General features: G+C 44.6%; 1 protein-coding gene across 1 annotated transcript; it reads left to right on the top strand.

The window, feature by feature from the left end:
• Positions 1-249: 249 nt before the first annotated feature.
• CD83 (CD83 molecule) lies at positions 250-18,420 on the top strand. The gene is made up of 5 exons (XM_006091761.3): positions 250-386; positions 477-592; positions 13,696-13,900; positions 15,904-16,010; positions 17,279-18,420. The coding sequence occupies exons 1-5, from the start codon at positions 350-352 to the stop codon at positions 17,405-17,407; spliced, it is 594 nt and encodes a 197-aa protein (XP_006091823.1). The 5' UTR covers positions 250-349; the 3' UTR covers positions 17,408-18,420.
• Positions 18,421-21,246: the final 2,826 nt, after the last annotated feature.

Below are 21,246 nucleotides of genomic sequence, written 5' to 3'. Positions count from 1 at the left end.
CGCTCCAGGCTTTGCTGTGCGGGTCAGCGGCTGGTGTCACGCCTGCGAGCGCGGCTTGCAAGGCCAAAGCCCGGGGCGTTCCGCGGGGATAGTTGTCACTGCGGCCCGGCGGCAGCAGCAGCAGCAGCAGCGGCGACGCGAGCTTGGGGGCGCGCGGGGGCGGGGACGCGCGCGGGCCGCGGGAGCCGGGGGCGGGCAAGGGGACGCCCCGTGGCCGCGGGGCGGGGAGGGCGCGCCTGCTGCTCCGCCCCCCGCTGGGGATTCCCCTGGGCCGGCGCCTGGGGAAGTTCCTAAGCGCGCGGGTACAAGAGCGCGGCGCCAGCGCGCCACAGGCCGGCATTCCCCAGCCATGTCGCTCAGCCTCCAGCTCCTGCTCCTGAGCTGCGGTAGGGCCCGAGACCTCCTGTCGCCCCCCGTTTCCCCACGACACCCCCTTTCCTCGCTTGCTCACGCCTCCGTCTCTCTCCCTCTTGCAGCCTGCAGCCTGGCGCCAGCAGCGCGGGAAGTGAAGGCGGCTTGTTCCGAGGATGTGGACTTGCCCTGCACCGCCCCCCGGGACCTGCAGGTGCCCTATAGGGTCTCCTGGACCAAGGTAAGCTCCCAGATGCCCGCAGGCAGGGGTTTGGTCGGCTCAATTGGAGGCTGCCGACCCACCTCCCTGAGGCTGGAGACCTTACGCGGCTGGGGATCCGGGAGTCTCCCGCAGCTGAACTCCAAGCACCCTGTCTTCCCATATACCTCCCGGCCCTCGCCCCAACTCTGCGCGCACTCAGGTACTCGGCAGACTTAGATTTTGTTCCCGAGGACCTCAGTTCTTTCCTGCCCCTAGAAGTGGCCCTAATGAATGACTCACTTTAGATGTACAGTTGAGCGCGTTCGGGTTGATTTGGAGGCCACCTGTGGTTGGGCCGGGGAGAAAGCAGCCAGGGCCTATTGAGACACTGGGAAAGAGGATTTCTGATTTTTGGTGTTTTGTGACTGTGATGCCCATCGGTTTGGAGGTGGGGTGGCGGGGGGCGTTTGGAAAGGAAGGACTGAGAGATGGGCGTGGCCTAGGTTGTTTCATAGGTGGTGGTTACCTGTCAGTCATCCCCTTCCCTTGGCCTCCTCCCTTACCCTAGCTTCTCCGCCCTCTGGCCGCCCTGAGAGGTCCAGCAGGAGGGTGTCAGCGAGGGTGTATGAGCGGTGTCCACGCGTGTAAGAACAGGCGTCGTTGCCTCTGCTGTGAGAGGATTGAGTCGCGTTGAGGCTTTTTAAAAAAGATTCCTCTGAACTGGAACATTTTCACATTCTAAGATTGCGGTTCTGGTCGCGTTGCAAAGCCAAGCCGCCGCTGTTGGCCGTCACTGGTCCTTGGTTCACCTTCTCTAACGAGATTACTGCCTCTAGGTTAAGCAGAATGAGTATGCTCTCCCAGCCTTATTCTGCAGCTGTCACTCATTGACCTCTTACCTGGGAGCAAATCTCCATGTATTGCCCCTTTCCACCGAAGCAGAAGCAGGGTTCTCTTCTGCCCAGCATAAAAGATGCTGTGAGAACCTGAACACACATTTGGCCATTTAACAAGGAGCAGAGGACAATTATTTCTCTCAGCCTACCCAGGTTGACTGTTCCCTGGAGACAGTGCTGCACAACTGCTTTTGTGTGTTCTGAATGCACCCACTGTTTGCCCTGCTAATTGCGAAGGTAGGTGCTCCGTGAGTCCAGGCTGGCACTTGGTGAGCTATGTGCAGTGGAAATGGCGCTGCAGCCTTGGAGCACAGTGTTGTGTATGAAAGTAGGTTTGTTGTTACTCCTACTTCATTTCCACCGTATTCACCGTGGGATGGAAGAACACATTTCCAATTTCTAAATTGTTCTCATTGTAAAAACAATACTGTTTAGCTCTGGCCAGGTGGCTCAGATGGTTGGAGTGTTCTCCTGTGCACCAAACCGTTTCTGGCTTCATACCTAGATTTCGGGTTCAATCCCCAGTCAGAGGCTCATATGGGAGGCAACCAATTGATGTTTCACTCTCACTTCAATGTTTCCCTTTCTCTCTCCCCCTTACTCTCTCTCTAAAATCAATAAAAACGTATCCGCGGGTGAGGATTAAAAAAAAAGAATACTATTTAAACAAAAATAGTGTAAAACCCATATTATTTGAGTGCTCACCATCTGCTAGGCTCTGAGGTAACTATTTACCTGTATTAGCTATTCCAGTCCTTCCAATAGATCTTCTAAGAGATCAGTACCATTACCTCTGCCGTAGAGATGAGGAAACTGAGCCTTAGGGAGTGAAATAACCTGCTTACTGTTACATAACTGGGTAAATGGTGGAGTTGGGATCTCAATCAAGTAGTCTGACCCCACAGCCTGAGTTCTTAAAAGTCTATCTTGTTGTTTCCTCTCTTAAGTACTTAAGGCAATGATTTTCAACCAGTGTGCCACAAGAATTTTTAAAACATGCAATATCTGACTATTTAGTCAGGGGCACAAACCTCTTTTTCTTTAAATATCAAATAAATGACAACAACAACACAATAATCGTCCAGTGTGAATGAATCAAAATTATACCAATATTTTGTCAGATTGGCAAAAAAATATATATATTTTTGGTATGCAGCCGAATTTTAGTAGTTTATGTGTGCCACGAGATGAAAAAGGTTGAAAACCACTGATTTAAGGTAAAGAAAATGAAAGTGTCGCCAGGCTAGCCAGGTAGGGACTTAGTTTTAAAGAAGAGGGAAACCGTGAAACCACTGTTCTTTTCAGAGAGTAATTAAAAAAAGAAAACAATATTAATATCCCCAGGGGAGTAATGAAAAAGTACTCCTGAAACAAGCAGATGAAATTTCATTCTGTAAAGTTCAAACAGTTGTCAAGTTAAATCTTCTTGCACGAGGTCACTTGGAATGATATAGTAAACCATAGCAATTACCCTTTGGCTTCTTGGTTGTCAGCTGATGATGTAACTCTATAATGTATGTGCTTGTTTATTGAACATGACTTTTGCATGATTTACCCTGCAGGTCTCTCAAAACTGTGATAAAAAAAGACAACAGTCTCTTGGCATTCTCTTTTTTTTCTGTCATTCCATGGAATAGAGTCTTTGAAAATTCATACCATAGTTATTTATTTTTTTTAAGAAAGTGAACTGTGATTGAGTAGTGTGGATAGGAGAGCCATGCTATGCCAATGCACTAATCAGATATCTCAAAAATGTTATACATTGTTCCTTCAAGAACTTTTTAATAGATCTCAGCCTATTCTGTAGATATTTGTTATTTTCCAGCCCAGTAATGATACTTTTGCATCAATTGTTCTTGTGCAAGAAAAATGGATAGAGTGTTCTGGAAATAAGGTGAAATACTGAAATACTTCATCTTACAGAGGATTAAGTGACTTGTCATCACCCCCCCCCCAAGTTTCTTATAAAACATTTTAGTCACGCAGAGAGGAATTTAAATCTGGTGACTATGGCCAGCCTGGCTCACATCACCTTCTCAGCATCACTAGTGTGGTTTGTAAAACCTCTTGCATAGTCGTGGGTTGCCTGCTGGAGAAGTAAAGAATAGAGTCCCTTCCAGGGTGGGTTTTCACTGTCTGCCGATTGAATCACATTCTTGCAGGCCTTCTACATGTCACAATTACAGTTACAATGACTCACAATCCAAAATTCCATTTACCACTCAGTTCTCAGGCACCACAGAGCATCCTGCCACTGTCCAGTTGGCACTGATCCCTTGTGATTAACAAAAGAACCTGTGTGAACCATGTGTTTCTTATCATGTGCCTTTTATCAAAAGACTCAAAGCAGATGGTGTCCAATCAGTGTTTATAATGTTAGGGCGAATGGGGAAGAACAGTGTCCATTTTATTCTCTTTATTAAGAAGACATAATGACAGGGACCCAGAAGGGGCTTAGTATAGACATGCACAGGGAGGAATCAAAAGTGGAGCCAAGAGTAGGTAGAGATAGCCCAATTCTTGTTAACCCAACTTTACTTTCCTCCTCTCTGGAATCCAGCAATGGATCCTCCTCTCATCCCTTCCTATATTGTACCTTTTAAGGCAGAATGAGTGATTGAGAAGAAAAAGAAAATGAATACAGTACATCCATTAAATTTAGCTTTTAAAGCTGTGAATAGATTGTGGTTGTTTGAGGAGGTATTTAGAGAAATTTTGCAAATAGACTTTTCTCCCGCACTCTTCTTCCACAGGCTGTGACCTTGAGTTGGATTCTAGCATAAGAGAGCATAGCACAAGCCTGTGTCTGCCAGGAGTAAGACCACCCATTAAAGGGCCACATCTGTGCTTCAGACTGAGCACCATGGGTTTGCACTCTCTTTAATGAGGCTGCACTAGGTTTGGAGGGAGAGGATGACACTGGGTGGAGTGTTTGGGGATGGTTGATATTTGCTACTACTACTAATGAATGGCTATTAATCAAGAAGATGTAGTACCATCTTTTATCATGCTAGGAGCCCTGACAACCTATGTTGATGCATAACGAAAGAGGATATATAGTTCATCTCTGGGTGACATTGCGGGGGTGAGGACAGATGCGTCACAAGACAAGTGTCTTTTTTAGATGATTTCCAAAGGAAGGGAGAAAGGGGAAGTAAGACTATGGTTTCAGAGAATAGATCAGACTTGACATTTATTATATTTAGAAGGGTCCTAGCTGTGGGAGATCATGGGATATCCTGGAGACTAAGGGGTCTGTGGGAGAGCAGGTTAACGGCTTGAACGAGGCTACTTCACCACTCAGATATTTCTTGTTCTTCATTCATTATGAAGCTGCCTCCCATGCACATTGCTAAACTCCTATTCAGTGGAATTATATTTTCTGTCTCTACCATCTTATGTAATAATGAGCTATATAGCAAGGGGGCACTAAGCAGAGCAGAGTGCCTTCAGAAGGGCTAGTGTTGATGAGTGGTCTGGGTAGATGTACTCTGTACAGCCATATAACCTGAAGGACCCATGAAGGAGCCAATGCATGCCACTCACTGTACTTCCTTGATTTTAGAATGCCATCCATTGTAAGAGAGATTTAAGAACATGTTTTTAAGAGAAAAAAGAAACATTTGTACATTAAATATAGAAGCACTAAAACACTGAAAAGTGAGAACAGTGTGTGGTTTAGCATCATAGAAAAATCATACTGTCCCCATTGGCACCTATACTACTTGACCTGGTTGAATCATTTTTATGGGCTCCACTTTAGGTCAAACTATGAACGACCTAAAGTTGGTTTTCAGATGTCTGTCATATTTACACCTTCATTATTTAGTAAATATTTCTAAGTCCCAAATATATGCTAAGTTCTGGGCTTGGCATTGGCCATTCTAAGATCAATACAGATGTTTTGCCAGAGGACTGTCTATTTTTATTTTATGAAATATATTTTTATTAATTTTCAGAGAGTAAGGGAGAGGGAGAGAGATATAGATATACCAATGATGAGAGAGTATCATTGATTGGCTGTCTGCTGCACACCCCACATTGGGGATCGAGCCTGCAACCAGGGCATGTGCCCTGACTGGGAATAAAACTGTGACCTCCTGGTTCATAGGTTGACGCTCAACCACTGAGCCATGCCAGCTGGGTGAGAGGACCATCTTGAGCACAGGCATGGACATAGGGATCCACAAGTATTTGGGGGAAGCTATGGGTAACTAGTGATTTAGAGAGGACAGTTGTAAAGCAAAAAGCTGAGAGGTGATGTTAGAAGTAGGCTGGGAACAGATTGTGAAGAACCTTGAATGCCAAACTAAGGGTTTGAACTTTATCCTTTAGATAGCAAGGGTCCATTTAAAGTTTTTAAGCAAAGAGTATGAAATAATGAAAAATGTCATATTTCTTGTTGTGAAGGATAGAATATGATTCATCCTGAAAGATGAATCTCAGAGTGAGGCTTTATTCTTTAATTACAGTGAAACTTCCATCAGGTTAACTCAATAAGACTTGAACACATGCATAGAATATTCCTCCCCTTTCCTCTTGGTCCCCAGTCCTGTCCACGTGGTTCTATGAAAGAGTGGGCAAGGCAGAATGTGACTGCCTGAGACAGAGCAATCGAAGTCTCAGCCAGAGCAGAATAGTGGATCACTGATTTTTTTTTTTTTAATACACTCCATTGACCTTCTACAGAGAGGAAGAGAGAGGGACAGAGAGTTAGAAACATCGATGAGAGAGAAACATCGGTCAGCTGCCCCCGGCACACCCCACACTGGGGACGTGCCCGCAACCAAGGCACATGCCCCTGGCCGGAATCGAACCCGGGACCCCTCAGTCCACAGGCCGACGCTCCATCCACCGAGACAAACCGGTCAGGGCAGATCACTGAGATTTTTGAATAATGACAAGACAGAGCAAAGTTGCTAAAATCTTTTAGCTTGGAAGAGGGTAGAGAGGAAGAAGACAGCTGAGAGTTAAATAGGAAAAAAATACCAAACACTTGTTTTCCATTAAACAAGTGTTGATTAAAAGGGGGAAGCTGAATCACATGAGGACTGTATTGTCTTAGTTCTGTATGTGGTTATGTCACTACACAAAGAAGAGGAAGTTAAAAGAAGGTCTCAATGATGTAAGGGAAGGTTTTATGAATGGCAGGACTAAAAAGAGATTCGCTTACCTAAGAAAAGTGCTCCTCCATCTAAAACTGTTTCCATGATCTCGTCCTGGTTAGTCCTGTGATGACCCCAAATTTTCTACCCACAATCCTTAGCTCAGACCTGACCTTGGCTAAAGTACTTCCCTAAAATTTAGAAAATTCAGCGTTGTGGATATTTTAGAGATCCTTTGAGTAGAAAAATAATTTCTTCCTAAAGCAGAGATTGGGACTTTTAGGAAATGGTCCCAGAGAGGAGGCTGGAAGTATCAACAGTAAGGCATGACTGAATGAAGAGGACGGAGTGGAAAGCTATCAGAGGTCATTTCTATTACCAATGTTATCTAATCTAATAAAAGAGAAACATGCAAATTGACCGCACCTCCACTATGCCCTAAGCCACACCCACCAGCCAATCCGAGCGACTATATTGCAAATTAACCCAACCAAGATGGCGGCCGGCAGCCATGGAGCTGGAGCAAGCAGGAGGCTTGGTTGCCCCGGTGATGGAGGAAGCCAAGCTTCCCGCCTGCCCTGGCCGGCTGTGGCCTCCGCTCAAGGCAACAAAGTTTCAATTATAGAAGATAAATAAATCCCAGATATCTGCTTCCAGCCAGCCTCCACTGGGAGCTTGGGTGGCTGGGGACCATGGTCAGCCTGCAAACAGCCATCAGCCCCTCACCCAGGCTGGCCACACCCTCATGGGGTGAGGGTCCCCGCTGGGGGGCTTGGCCAGCCTGCAAACACCCATCAGCCCCTCACCCAGGCTGGCCAGGCATCCCAGCGGGGACCCCCACCCTGATCCAGGACACCCTTCAGGGCAAACCAGCTGGCCCCCACCCATGCACCAGGCCTCTATCCTATATAATAAAAGGGTAATATGTAAATTGATCCTAACAGCAGAACAACTGGGAATGACTGGTCACTATGACACACACTGACCACCAGGGGGCAGACGCTCAATGCAGGAGCTGCCCCCTGGTGGTCAGTGTGCTCCACAGGGGGAGCTCTGCTCTGCCACAAGCCAGGCTGACGGCTGCCAGTATAGCAGTGGTGGTGGGGAGGCCTCTTCCCACCTCCTTCAGCAGCCGTAAGGATGTCTGACTGCAGCTTAGGCCTGCTCCCCGCTGGCAAGTGGACATCCTCTGAGGGCTTCCGGGCTGCCAGAGGGATGTCGGACTGCCAGCTTAGGCCCAATCCCCCGGGGAGTGGGCCTAAGCCAGCAGGTGGTCATTCCCCAAGGTTCCCAGACTGCGAGAGGGCACAGGCCTGGCTTAGGGACCCCCACGAGTGCACAAATTTTTGTGCACCGGGCCTCTAGTCAGTTATAAAGCACTTTTTGTGTTTGCTGACTTGATTTTTAAAGTAACCCCATGAGATATGAGGTAAGTAAAATAGTTCCAAATGAGGAAATCTCTCAGAGGTGAAGTGATTTACCAAAGATGACCCAGCTAACTGATGGAGAAGCTGGGACTTGACTTCAGGCCTTTTGATTCCAAGGCCAGTGCACTTGTAACATTCTCATTGTATCTAAAATTCACTCATTCATTCAGCAAATACTTTTTGAATATTTCCCATGTGCAGGGACGTATTTAGAATGCTGAATGAAACCTTGGCTATGAAAAGAAAAGAGAGTAGTAACATTTTTAGGGCTTTCTGTATGATTGTCACTATGCTGTATGTACACCTCCATCATCACAGGTATCTTTACGCCAATGTTGTGAGATTTAATTACCACCTAACCCCCCATCTCTGTGAGCAAAAGAAGCCCAAGAGCTGTCCAGTCAGTTGGCCCAGAGCAGGACTTGTGGTGGAGCTAGGGTTTGGTTCCAGGTCCAAAGTCTGTGTTGTTCATTATGTTGCCTCTGCCATAGTCATGACTCTTTTAACCACCATAAATTCAACTCTGTCTGTTAGACCCACTAAATTTCAAAGTGGAAAATCATTTTTCCAATAAAACTACACTTAGAAAAAAACGATGTTAATGTGCATACATTCTACCCTCATTATGACATCAACCTCCAAGCCAAACTATTTTGCACGTTATAAAGAGCTGTTTTTATGATGAATGGTGATTATATTGGCACTTTAATTGAGTCAGAAACCAAGGTACATGAATGTTAGTGCACGAGAAATGTGATTTTTAAAAAAGCTGTTCAGTGTGATCAGAATATATTAGATTAATTTAATACTATCTTTAAATACAAGTTATACCTTTAAATATGTTTAATCAAATTATTGAATTACATATATATATATATACCGTATACACATTGCCCCTCAAATAATCTCTTTCTTGTAGTTAGTTTCCTATCACGTTCTTAATAGATCTCATGAATGATAAATTTGGATTTTAGGTTTGTGGTCAAAATTCTTTCTTTGTGATAAGAATAGAAGTGTTGCCCTCTTATATTCAAATATAGTAATCCAGGAGGTTAGCATATATTTGGATAAAATGATGTACATTTAAATAAGCACTTTATACAATAGAGTTTTTGACTAAAATATTGTTTCATTTTCAGCCATATTCAACTATTTATTTGATTTATTTGATTCTAGTTCAAATTTGTCCATCATTTCTAAAAGAACTTGATTCATATGCCCTTAAAATTAGTACTTGTATTTGATTGATTTAGTATTCAGCAAATTAAAGAGAGTTGATTTAATTTAGGGCTCGTGGTTTTCTTAAGGTCAAATTGCAATTTTAGAGAAAGAATATGGTATGTAAATAATTTAGTCAATTTGGAAGCCTTGAGACAAGTCAAAAGTCCGGAGGCTTTCTGACTGTGAGATCCTGTATTTTTTCCTTTTCTAATTCAGTCAAAAAGGTAGACTGGCCAGCAAAAGAGTTAATGTAGAGAATGAAGATTTTAAAAATATAATTGTGATGAGTGTTTGGAGGAGTTAATTTGCCCAGATCGTGTTGTGGTCTAGTGCACTACAGTATCAGCATTGTGCTAGTAAAGGGTGCGTTAAATCATTCCTGTCAATTACGCTTGGCTGTGACTGCATCGGAGGGCTCCTTTTGTAATAAATTACTGTTTCCAATAATGTGTCTGCAGAGAGGCAGTGAAACACGTTTAGATTTGGAATGTTTAAAGAGCCGTTCTTGCCAGTGGTTGAGTTTGAGCCAGCTCAAATGTTTATAAGAACTCATAAAACAAAGCAAAGTTGAGGATGGCCCGTTTGCTGTTACTCCATCATCATCCGGTTCTTAAACACCGATGCTGCCGCCACAGTGAACTCTGCTGACCCCACAGTGTGCTAGCTGCTCGGGCACAGGGCTGCAGGCAATGATTTGAACTTTTACATATGGAGTGTCTTGGTACTGCTAGTGGGCACTCCCACTTTCAGCATGCAGCATTAACATCAACACTACAACTGTGTCTGCGGCTGTAGACAAGGCCCAGGTTCCCCAGTGGAGTCACATGAGAAGGTGTTGACACAAGACACGTCCAAACCTGTAGAGAATTTTTGAGTTTATTTGAGCCAAACTGACGACAGTTGCTGGGAAGCAAAATCTACCGGATTGAGAAAATGCTCCAGAGAAATGCAGTTTTGCAGCTTATTTTATATATTAGAATCAAAGGAGGAGATGTAAGGAGAGTTACATGCAATCCACTAGTGATCGGTTACGGGGGGCGGGAGAAAGCAAAGCATGGAAATCTCTGGGACTGGCTAAAAAGGCAAAATGGAGAAACACGTATTTCTTTTACATTGGTGGGTACCAGTTAGTTAGTAACTAACATTTACAGCACATAGAGATGATGTGTGGGGAACAAGATAACAATGAGGGGGCTGTGGTCTCCTGTTCTGGTGGGAGGTTGTGCCCTGGGGGATCTGGAAAAGGAGATTAGTCTGCCATTTCAAAGGTATGCTCTCTTAGATGCAAAAACACAACAGACAGGCTCAGTTAAGGTAAAGATTGGCCTTGGTCAAGGAAGCTACAAGCCTAGGACATGACTACCTGCTGGGACCTGCTCTTAGTTAGGAATTTTTACGTTCAGACCACCCTATGTGGTTACTTTCATTCTCTGAGTTTGTAAGGCCCGCCATGCAGGCCTCCCCTGAGCTTGCAAGGTTTGGTATGTGGCCCCTTATTCACCCACAAAGGCATATCTTACAATAACAAAAAGAAGGGGAATAGGCATTGTCTACACCCACAGCTTGATGCCAGAGGAGGGTTATGAACTATTTCCAGGCACGTCGTGTGAATGTACAGGTTCCTTTTGCTGGAGCGAGTTACCAGGCAAAGAGAGCTGTTTGTTACTGTGGCAAGAGTTCCCAGGTGAAGCCAATAGTGTTCCTTGTTCTCTGGGTCTTTCAGGAAGACCCAGGAAGGGGCCATTGGAAGATGACCCCGTGGGAGTTGAGATACTTTGCTGTGATCCCATGGCTGGCTGTGTGGCTCAGGACATCACACTTCTGCAGGTCGCTTTGGGGTTCTTTGTTCTGCCTTTCCCTACTTCTCCTGTTTGTTCTTCTCACCCTGCCTTGGCTTTGCTATTGAAAATAACTAGAGGCCCGCTGGAGGTTTTTGCTAGAAGCCCATGAAAATCTGGCCATCAAATAAATTACTTTTTGCTATTGTTACTGGCGATGTTTGAAATGAATTCTCCTCTGCATATGGGCAGAAGGCCACTGCCAGCAGTTCTGATCAGCTGGGCATACAGTACTTGCCTGGGAGGCTCCCAGCAGCCAGCATGGCAGTGGGGTCCTATTTAAGTAAATAAGCACAATAGTTTATTTTCCACCTGCTCCAGGGGGTTGGAAGTTTTGATCTTGACTTTTAGGGCCTTTCTGAGCTGAGGGAGAGGGTCACTGGATGGGAGAGGAGGCTCCAGGAGAGGAGAAAACCAGAGGCAGATCACCTCGAAATGATTGTTGCAGCCAGTGTCTGTCTCTTCAGATGCAGAGATTTCTAGCAAAACAGTTCCAGTGAAATCTGTTAGCAAGTTGAACGCATTTGGAGGTTAAGTTTGAAAAGACATCACCGTGCAAATTGCAGAGACCTAGCTGACTTGATTAGTTCAAACTAGAGATGGGGAGTCTCGGAACAGGTGGCCCCTGATGGTCTTGGACACCTGGCCCATCTAAAGCTCTGGTGGGAAGGGGCACCTCTTCAGGCGGGGGGTGGGGGGGACAGGTGTGAGCACATGATGAGGCCTTAGTGCAGTGATGGCGAACCTATGACACGTGTGTCAGAGGGGACACGAGAACTCATCTTTTTGGTTGATTTTTCTTTGTTAAATGGCATTTAAATATATAGAATAAATATCAAAAATATGTCTTTGTTTTACTATGGTTGCAAATATCAAAAAATTTCTATATGTGACACAGCACCAGAGTTAAGTTAGGGTTTTTCAAAATGCTGACACGCCGAGCTCAAAAGGTTCGCCATCGCTGCCTTAGTGTGTGGTTTAATTAGTCCTGAAAAGGGAAACATTGAGCTATGTTATATGTGTTTTAGAATCCGTTGGACGCCTTAACTTTTTCTAAGGTTCCTTGGCCACTCCTCCTTTTTCCCCTTTATTTTTGAACACCTAAAGGCCCCAGTCTGTAGATCCTTGATTATTCAGGAAGGAACCTTTCAACACAAGAAGAACCGTCAAGAAATAGGATTTACATTCATAGACTGGGCCTGAGAAAAGCCATTAGTCTTAGCAGCCCCGTGCCAGTGAGTGGAGCAGGGCTCCGTGCAGGAGCGATAAATCTGCCACCAGATGTCTCTGCAGCCCACTCCACAGGAATGCTAACTACACCCGAGGCTGTGGAAGCTGGAACCGGAGCTTTCTGGTGACTTCGTAGTGTGTTCCCCTAACTTAATAAATTAAGCAGGAACTAACCACTGAGAGTGTGTGTGTGTTTTCTCTCCTTAAGTGCCTTGGCATCACTGGGTGTCCCCCTGATCCCTTGGTTATATATTTCCCTGCACGATTCCCTTTTGAGAAGGAGGAGAGGAGTTGTAGGTGCCCCAGAGTGAGGGAGGAAGCACTGGCAGGTGCAGGCAAAGACAGTGACAGTGAAGCCTGCTAATGCTGTGTCTTACCCTGGGGTGGCTCTGTGGTGCTGTTACAATGCTGGGGACAGGAAAGGAATGCCACTGAACCCAGGCTCCTGCTGGTCTCCAGCCACTCAGCATAGGGCTAGGGGCTGAGCACCGAACACAGTGATTCACCTCCCTGCTTGTTTAAGTCTGTTTTAGAAGCTTTGAAATATTTCATTGGAAGGTGGACGGGCAAGTTAATTAGGCAAATTAAGTATATACCTGGGGAAAAGAGAATTGATGGTGAGTGCAGCGGGTGCCTAATCTTTGAAGTAGGAAATGACGAAGAGACCCCAGCAATTAGTCATAAAGATAGTTCAGGGAAAGAAAACCCACCCAATTAGTTTGGCTAAATTTGGCATCTACAGGCTGATCTGTCCTGGGTACAGTAACTTAAGCTGTAACTATCCTTTCACGTGTGTCTCGATATGACCAAATGATCTGACACAGAATCTCCGCATGGCACTACTGTCACCTGTCTTCCTACTTTAGTAGAGTAAGTGTGGTACCTCCTGTGATGTCTTGGATGACCACACAGATATGCTGTCTTTGGAGAACAGCTTAAGTCAGATCATTGTCTGGCAATGGTCTTAACAGATTTAGGAATGTTTCCAAATCGAAGGCTGGGATACAAAAATAAGAGTCAGTCGGTGGGTGAGTTGGTAGCTGAAGAACACAAGAGGACATTTAATATAGAACAGCCAGCAACAAAATTTGATTCAAAGTGATTTACCCATTTCATCAGATCATCATCGTCTACACATCATCAGCGTCAATAGCAACACTCTCTCTTTCATGTAGGGTAGAGGATGGGATATGAAGGATCATAAAATACAGTCCTGATGTAATTCCAAAACAAACAGAGCCTTAAAGAATTGTCATCGATTCTCTCCCCCCGCCCCCCAAAGGTCACACATCCATACAATAAACTGTTTCCAGACATCTGTGGAGGGTGGGTTTTGTGAAAACAAGAGGCAGCACATTGGTGTGGAGGCTCAGTGCTTGCGGATCTGTCAGTAGAGCATGATTCAGTGATTCTTTTTTTTAACAGCTTACAGAGAGCGGTGAAGAGAGGATAGAGGTGCAGAACCATCACCAGATGGAGCAGGAGGGCCCTTTCGAGGCCCCCAGTGAAGGGCTGTATTCCCTGAAGATCCGAAACACTACCAGCTGCAGCTCGGGCACATACAGATGCACTCTGGAGGGGCCGGAAGGGCAGAGAAACCAAAGTGGCACAGTGACCTTGAAAGTGACAGGTGAGGTGGTCTGCTGCACTTGTTTTCTTCTTGCAAAATGCCTGTGCACTTTCTGTAGGTGTTAAAATTGACCCTCTCCGCCGGAGCCTAAGTCAGAAGCTTTGGAGCACATCTGTGGCTGAAAGCTAAATTCTACTGCAAGAATGCCATCACTTGTCCTTTTTTCTATAAATGAGGACAGATTCTTGTTAGTGGCTGAGACTTGAAATGACAAACATGTTGTTGTCACATAATCCCTGATTTTTTTTTACAATAGCTACTTTTTCCCATCCAGTATTTCAAAGGAATCTGACTCAAGATAATATTCTGATTCTCCCAAGAACACAATCAGTGTTTATTGGTCAGTGTTTGATTTGGTTCACTATTACACACACACACACACACACACACACACACACACACACCCATCACAGCATAACCCTTGTCCATCTCTAGCCCTTTACACTGCTTTGTTTGTCTTTGTAGAATTTCCTACACCTGACATGCTCCATTCTCTGCTTTGGTCTCTGCTGTCTCTGGCACAAGTAGACACTCAATGAATATTATGATAGAAACGGGAGAAACCCGGTAGGGAAGAGCAGAGATGAAGTGAAAGCAAAGCTGATTTTCTTTCCTTTCCTCTTCAAAGGCCTGCAAGTTGCTAGGTGGTTAGACTCTAGAGCAGCCGTGGGCAAACTACGGCCTGTGGGCCGGATCCGGCCCATTTGAAATGAATAAAACTAAAAAAAAAAAAGACCGTACCCTTTTATGTAATGATGTTTACTTTGAATTTATATTAGTTCACACAAACACTCCATCCATGCTTTTGTTCCAGCCCTCCGGTCCAGTTTAGGAACTCATTGTGGCCCTTGAGTTAAAAAGTTTGCCCACCCCTGCTCTAGAGTCACTTAGATCTGGTTCAGATATTAGCTATGCTGTTCCTTAGCATGTGATCTTGGACAAATCTCCGATCGATTCTAAGCCTCAGTTATTTCATCTCTAAAATGGAATAATAATTTATACGACCGGCTTGCTATGATGGTTAAATGAGATATTGCATTAAAATGCTAGTACAGTGCCTGGGGTAGACTGTGTGCCCAATACATGGTAGGAAGCATTAGGCCAGTGATTCTCAACCTTGAGTCACAGGTTCCTGTGAGAATTCATCCCTAGACTATTGCACTAACTTTTAAATCCAGTTTTAGGGGTTGACAGTTTTCTTGAGGTTATCCCTTGGGAAGAACCCCTCAATCATCTGCACTCCACCTGCTCCCGCCTGGCCTTCAGGGAGACTCAGTTAGCAACCTTGCTTCCACAAGTAGCACATAGGCTGTCATGTCTGAGTGGGGAGAGGCTGTCTCCACCATGTCCCCCCCTGGGCTGAATGCCTCATTCCGCTGTCCAGAGGGTTGCAACCACAGCCTTTAACCTCTCTGGGGAGCTTGTTCTATAGGCCACCCTTACCATCAGTCTTGGTGGAGGAGCTTTAACAATTTTACAAAAGTGTGTCTACTTACCAGCAACAGCTGGGCAGCTCGCTGCCTCATTTTGTAGTCCTGCAATCCTCCTGCTGACAGGACACCCAGCATTCTACACAACACAATGAAGATAGATAGATCAACAACTGGTGGTTCATCTGATATAAATGCAAATTAAAAGCCAGGAAACCCCGGACATTTGAAATGGAGACTGATGGGCAGCAGGATAAGTCTGGACCTGACTCCTGACTCTGCCATCTGCCTTAGTCCCTCAGCCTCTCTGAGCCTTGATTCCTTCATTTGTAAAATGGGATGCTCAGACCTGTCCCAGAAGATTCAGTGAGATGCTATGTGTCAGTCCCATTGCGCACAGCTGGATAGAGTGAGAGTGAGCACTGGCTGCCGCCATCACATCTTCCGATGGCACAGATGTGAGGACAGTAATGGAAGACAGGGACTTAACGAGCAGGAACAAAGCATCTTAGCTTTTTATTATGATAGAAAAGTCTTGTTAAATGGCTTCATATTTCACCTATTTTTTTAAAGGATGCCATAAGGAGCGCAGAGAAGCAACTTTTAAGAAATACAGAGCTGAGATTGTACTGCTGTTGGCTTTGGTGGTTTTCTACTTAACACTCATCATTTTCACTTGTGTAAGTATCTTCTTAAGACATCTGTTATTACTAAAAGATCACCCGGGGCACCAATCTGAATGTTTTGTAGACAGTGTAAGTCATTTAATAACAGAGAGCTAGTATCTGTGCCCTGGACTGATTGAGCCCCTGGACTGTGAGAATCATTACAACAAGCTCCCAGCTTGTTTTTTGTCCTGTGGCTCTGCACAGAGCACTGGGATGAGACATGAAGTAAGATATTGAAGGAAATCTGAGAAATGCCTCAGTGGTGGAAAGGGCAACACCTTCTGTTCCCCAGCTGGACAGAGGCACGTTCTTGTAGGCCAGTGAGCATCACAGCCACACAGGGAAAGATCAGTGTCCTTCACCTGCCCTCCAACTGTTTCCTCTTAGGGCTTCTCTCCTTATATTTTGTTACTTCCACTCACTTCTTTAGAATTAACCCTGTGAAGCCAGAGCAGTAGGGAACACAGAGAGTGTCCAGTGGTAGGGAGTGGCTGGCTACTTTTTAGGCATCCTTGACATGCCTGTGAGCTATTGGCAGCAGGCTCCAGCTTAGAGACTCTGAGCCTCTTCTGCATAGCTGCTCACCTCGGTTGACTGAGATTGTGGGGGAGCAGGGTCATCTCTGGGCCTGACCCATGAGGAAATGATCTTTCCCATCTGCCTCAATGCCATCAAGAAGGGCTGGCTACGTAGGGACCAGGACAGATCTCACCCAGGAGCTATGCCAGGGATCCTTTTTTTGGTCACTGATTGGATCTCTATATTTACTATCTTGCCTCTGGTCATGTACTCCTCTCTCTGGTTGCTATTCTAAACATTAGTTAAGTAAAAGACTCTGGTGAGCATCTACTGTATAAAGGCATGAAGCTAGGCACTGTAGGGGTGTAAGACATAGTTCCTGCTCTCAAAGAGCTTGTAATTTTGTCTTTAAAGTTATTTGCATATAAGATAGTTAGACTTACTGGGCAGTAAAAGTGAGTGACTTTAGGGTTTTTTTTTGCAAATGCCTGTTTCTATGGGCACTGATTTTTCCATACAGATAACTAACAGTAGGGGCCTGAAATGACCCCAGTCTGTAACCGGTGCATCTCCTGGTTAGAGTTTAGAAGTAGCAGTGAAATAGACCAAGCCCAGTGTAGAGTGAGTGAGTAGCCAGCATAATGAGGGTTTCAAACCAAATGTCCAGACAGCCCTTACTGAATGGAGCCTGAATCAAGGTGACAACTGGTGCATTTCTCCAAATGTTCACTTCTCACTTATCTCTTAATTTATTTTTTCAGAAGTTTGCACGACAACAGAGTATTTTTCCAGATTTTTCTAAACCTGTAATGGAACGAGCATTTCTCCCAGTCACCTCCCCAAACAAGCCTGTGGAGCTAGTGACTCTTCCCAAGACAGAACTGGTATGAGCAACTTTCTGCAGGATGTTTCTCCTAAAGTTGAAGGCTCTGTGGTGTGCCTGTGTGTCACCCAGGACAAAGAAGAACACGCCCCACACCGAAGGTGGCAGCCTTCCTGGGAATTCCTTCACCTGACCAAAACATCTGAAAGGGAATCCCACCGCACTTGCTGTGAATAGAAGTTTGAAAACCATCACATGACCACATAGCATGGGCCACCGGTTGGGTGCTCTGTTGTGCTGCTTCCTCACAGCTACCTTCTCAGTGCTCTATTCAGCTATCTGGTCAACCTCTTCGAACTTTTTTCAGTCACATAAAAGCTATGGTGAGATGCAGTGGAAAAGGGTCTTGGGAAATGTGAATCTCCAGAGCTGGCCCTGGGACAGACTCTTGAGGACAGCTGTACATCTGGGAAACATCTCTTTGAATTCGCTATGTTTCTTGTACTAGCCCAGATGTTTTATGTCTGGAAGAAATGGACAGGCCATGCTGTGAGACAGTGGGGAATATTTAGCAAATGGTTTCCTGGTGTGAAGGCTCTGCTATTACTAAGGGGTATTATGTGTACATAGAAATATCAGGTTGATGAACTGTTCTCCGACAGGGCCTTTGCATCTGGGAAAGACATGTGTAAAGAAGCAATAAAAAAGAATGCCACCTTTATTTTTTATATCTCTATAATGCTTGTCAAAGAAGGACTTGTATTTTTTCTCCCTTTGAAATTTATATCTACAGCTATCGTTTCTAACTGACAAGCAGCCTGACTGTAGAGAGTGAGAAGACATCAGCTGGGGTGACAACAATGGGACAGAGACCCGTTTACTGGCTAGTGACCCGGTGGAAATGTCGGACCAATCATGCAATCTGGGTTTAGTCCCAGTTGTCCCCACTACCTGTATGATCTTGGGCAAGATCCTATAGTTTCTACTGTCTCGGTTATAGGCCAAAAGCTGTTGTATGAGTTGATTGAAATAATGTGTGTGAAAATGCTCTAAAAAAGTATAAAGCACTCACTGTACACATTTGAAGCTTCATTGAGTTATTATCCTTATTGCAGTGGTGTTCTGGGCAGGGGAGAATGACTTCCACTTTTTACGTTTTGCATTGTCCCAAACAAAAAACCCTACAAGGGAGGCTTTCCCATAGTCTTCTGTATAAGGTGCTTTTGGGGAGTGAGGAGGTCAGTTCAGGCGCCTGTTCCTGAAGCCCCAGCCAGAAGTCCTCCACAAGCCGCTGGGTCGAGCCACTGGGACGCAGGGAGATGAAATTCACAAATGTTACCTAGATGTTTGGGCAAGTGTTGTGTTTTTCTTATCAAATTTGGCCCTTCCCCTACTTGTTTTCCAAAGAGACTTTACCCCTTTAGTAGAGTGTGCATTACCTACACTAATGTTAGAGAGTAAAAGGGGTGCCAAGTTGATTTAGGGTTTTTGCCTCTTTGTCACAGATTTCATGTTATTAAATGTATCCATGTGAATAGGGAATGTTTTTCCTTTTTTTAAAAAGATTTTTAAATTGATTTTTAGAGAGAGAGGAAGGGAGAAGGAGAAGAAACATCAATGTGAGAACATAACATCAATTGGCTGCCTCCTGCACGCCCTCTACCGGGGATCAAGCCAGCAACCCAGGCTTATGTCCTGACCTGGAATCAAACAGGTGACCTTTTGGTGCATGTGATGACGCTCAACCAACTGAGCCACACTGACCAGGGTGGAGTGTTTGTTTGTTTGTTTTTAATTTAAATTTTTTCTAAGACTTTGGAATGTGTTTGGGATGTCTGTAAATTAGTCTGAGAACCTGAACCGAAGGTGACATTCTAGAAATGAAAGACTGGCTGAGTCCTTCCTCTGACAGAGAGGACATTTATGACAGGTAGACCTCTGTTAAATGGCACCCCTGAATCCCAAAGGTGCCCCTGATCCATCCTAGCATTGTGTTGCCACCAGGTGGTGCATGATCAGCTTGACGACATGCATGACCATAGGTAGGAGGGATGGAGGAGGAGGGTTTTACTTCAGAAGGGTATGTAAAGTCATGAGCTCTGTATCTTGGATTCATGGGGCTTCACTCAAGATTCTCAAATAGGTCCATTACTCCCCAAATGGTAAGAACAACTAGTGCAGGTGGCTGTAATAGTTATAAAAGCATCATAGGTGAATCCACTTTGGAAAATGACTCTTTGTAAAGATGAATGCCCATAAAATGGCAGTAAAAGTTATAGATTCCTTTTCAGTGGAATCTATTTACCAAAAGTGCTGGGGAGACTTGCTGAATGAGTCATGTTGTCTTCGGAGGATTAATTCACAATGAAACTAAATGCTTCACAGCCATTAGAATTACAGGACCTGGAAAACTAGGGTGGGGCAGCCCTTTATCAGTCTGGACTGACTTATGCTGAAAACTTGATGGAAATGTTGTAGACTCAACATTTCATACCTAATATTTGGTAGAAATATATATATATATGTATATGTATATGTATATGTATATGTATATACATATGAGAGAGAGAGAGAGAGAGAGAGAGAGAGAGAGAGAGAGATGAGGAGGGCAGAATTTATCAAGGAGACTGAGTGTTTTCCACTGCCTCAAGGCGTATCAAGGTAGTTCATAGGAAGGTAGATAATCATGGACCATATTTTTTGTCTCCACTGCCAGGGAAATCTTTGTTCTCAAGGCTTCCTTTTGTCTATGGAATTAGAAATACAGTTATAATAATTTAACCTGGTGATGTTGCAAGACAAATACATGAATATCAGTTTCACATTCTTTCAAAAGAAGGCCTATGGTTTTTGTTCTCATAATAATTCTTAACCTGGTTCATCACAGAAAATACTGGGCTGCACTTGGGGAACCCACAGAGCCCGGTTATTCGCTAGGCTGGCAGAGGAAGAGATGTGACAGCGGCCTGTGGACAGAGAAAGCACATGAGGCTCATGTGTTTGACCCCACGGCACAGCCAGAGCTGGGAATCTCAGAATAATTCTGTCGGATTCCCCAGGTCTTTCCTCACTGGCAACTTTATTTGGCTGTATTATCTAGCTGATTGTTTAAAAGTAGCCAAATACCTAAGAATCTTAGATGGAAGCTGTTTGCTTAATTCAATAATTGTCCCTCATAATCCCTCATAATTTTGCAACCATTTGTTTACATAGCCAGGTTTTATCCAATTGGTTGGTAAGATACAATAAATCAGTTCTTGCTATTCATTGTCTCCTTGAAATTAGATATTCTCTAAATTTCACCTTTAAATTGCATAAGAAACGACAATTCGACCACCTATCTTTTTGTAGTGTGTGTGTGTGTGTGTGTGTGTGTGTGTGTTGAGTGAGTGAAATGAAACCTAAGCATATTTGCTGAACATACACCCTGGACAAAAGACTATTGTAGGCACTTTATGTAGAACTCAGAAAACACAAGACAATCATTCCTTTCAAGGAGCTTACAATCTAGTAGAAGGACAAATGAGCTCAGAGTTGTATGTGCAGCTACTTGTTTTACTTAACATTAGGGAAGTATACAAAGAATGGTACAGAAAAATTCATGTGGGGTCCATAGCAACTTGGACTTGAAAGATAAGCAGGATTTTGAATGGTAGTAATGGGAAAAGGTGGTGGTAATGGCATGGGCACAGTCTTTAAGGCAAAAAGGTAGAGAACACACATGAACAGGAAATGATATGAGGGCTTGGTAGGCACAGGGCACCCACAGTCCAGGCCAAGTAGGGCGGAGGCAATAATGGAAGACAGACAAGTTATAGAGAATTTGCACAGTGGGGCAGTTTTGAAGGGGCCTGGGTTGGAGAGCCATATAATTAGATTCATTTCTAGGACAATAACCAGAAAAAC

This window comes from Myotis lucifugus, unplaced genomic scaffold (genome assembly GCF_000147115.1).
Source record: "Myotis lucifugus unplaced genomic scaffold, Myoluc2.0 scaffold_95, whole genome shotgun sequence".
Classification (NCBI taxonomy): domain Eukaryota; kingdom Metazoa; phylum Chordata; class Mammalia; order Chiroptera; family Vespertilionidae; genus Myotis; species Myotis lucifugus.
The sequence above is the reverse complement of the archived record's forward strand: the minus strand, read 5'-3'. Positions and strand labels throughout refer to the sequence as shown.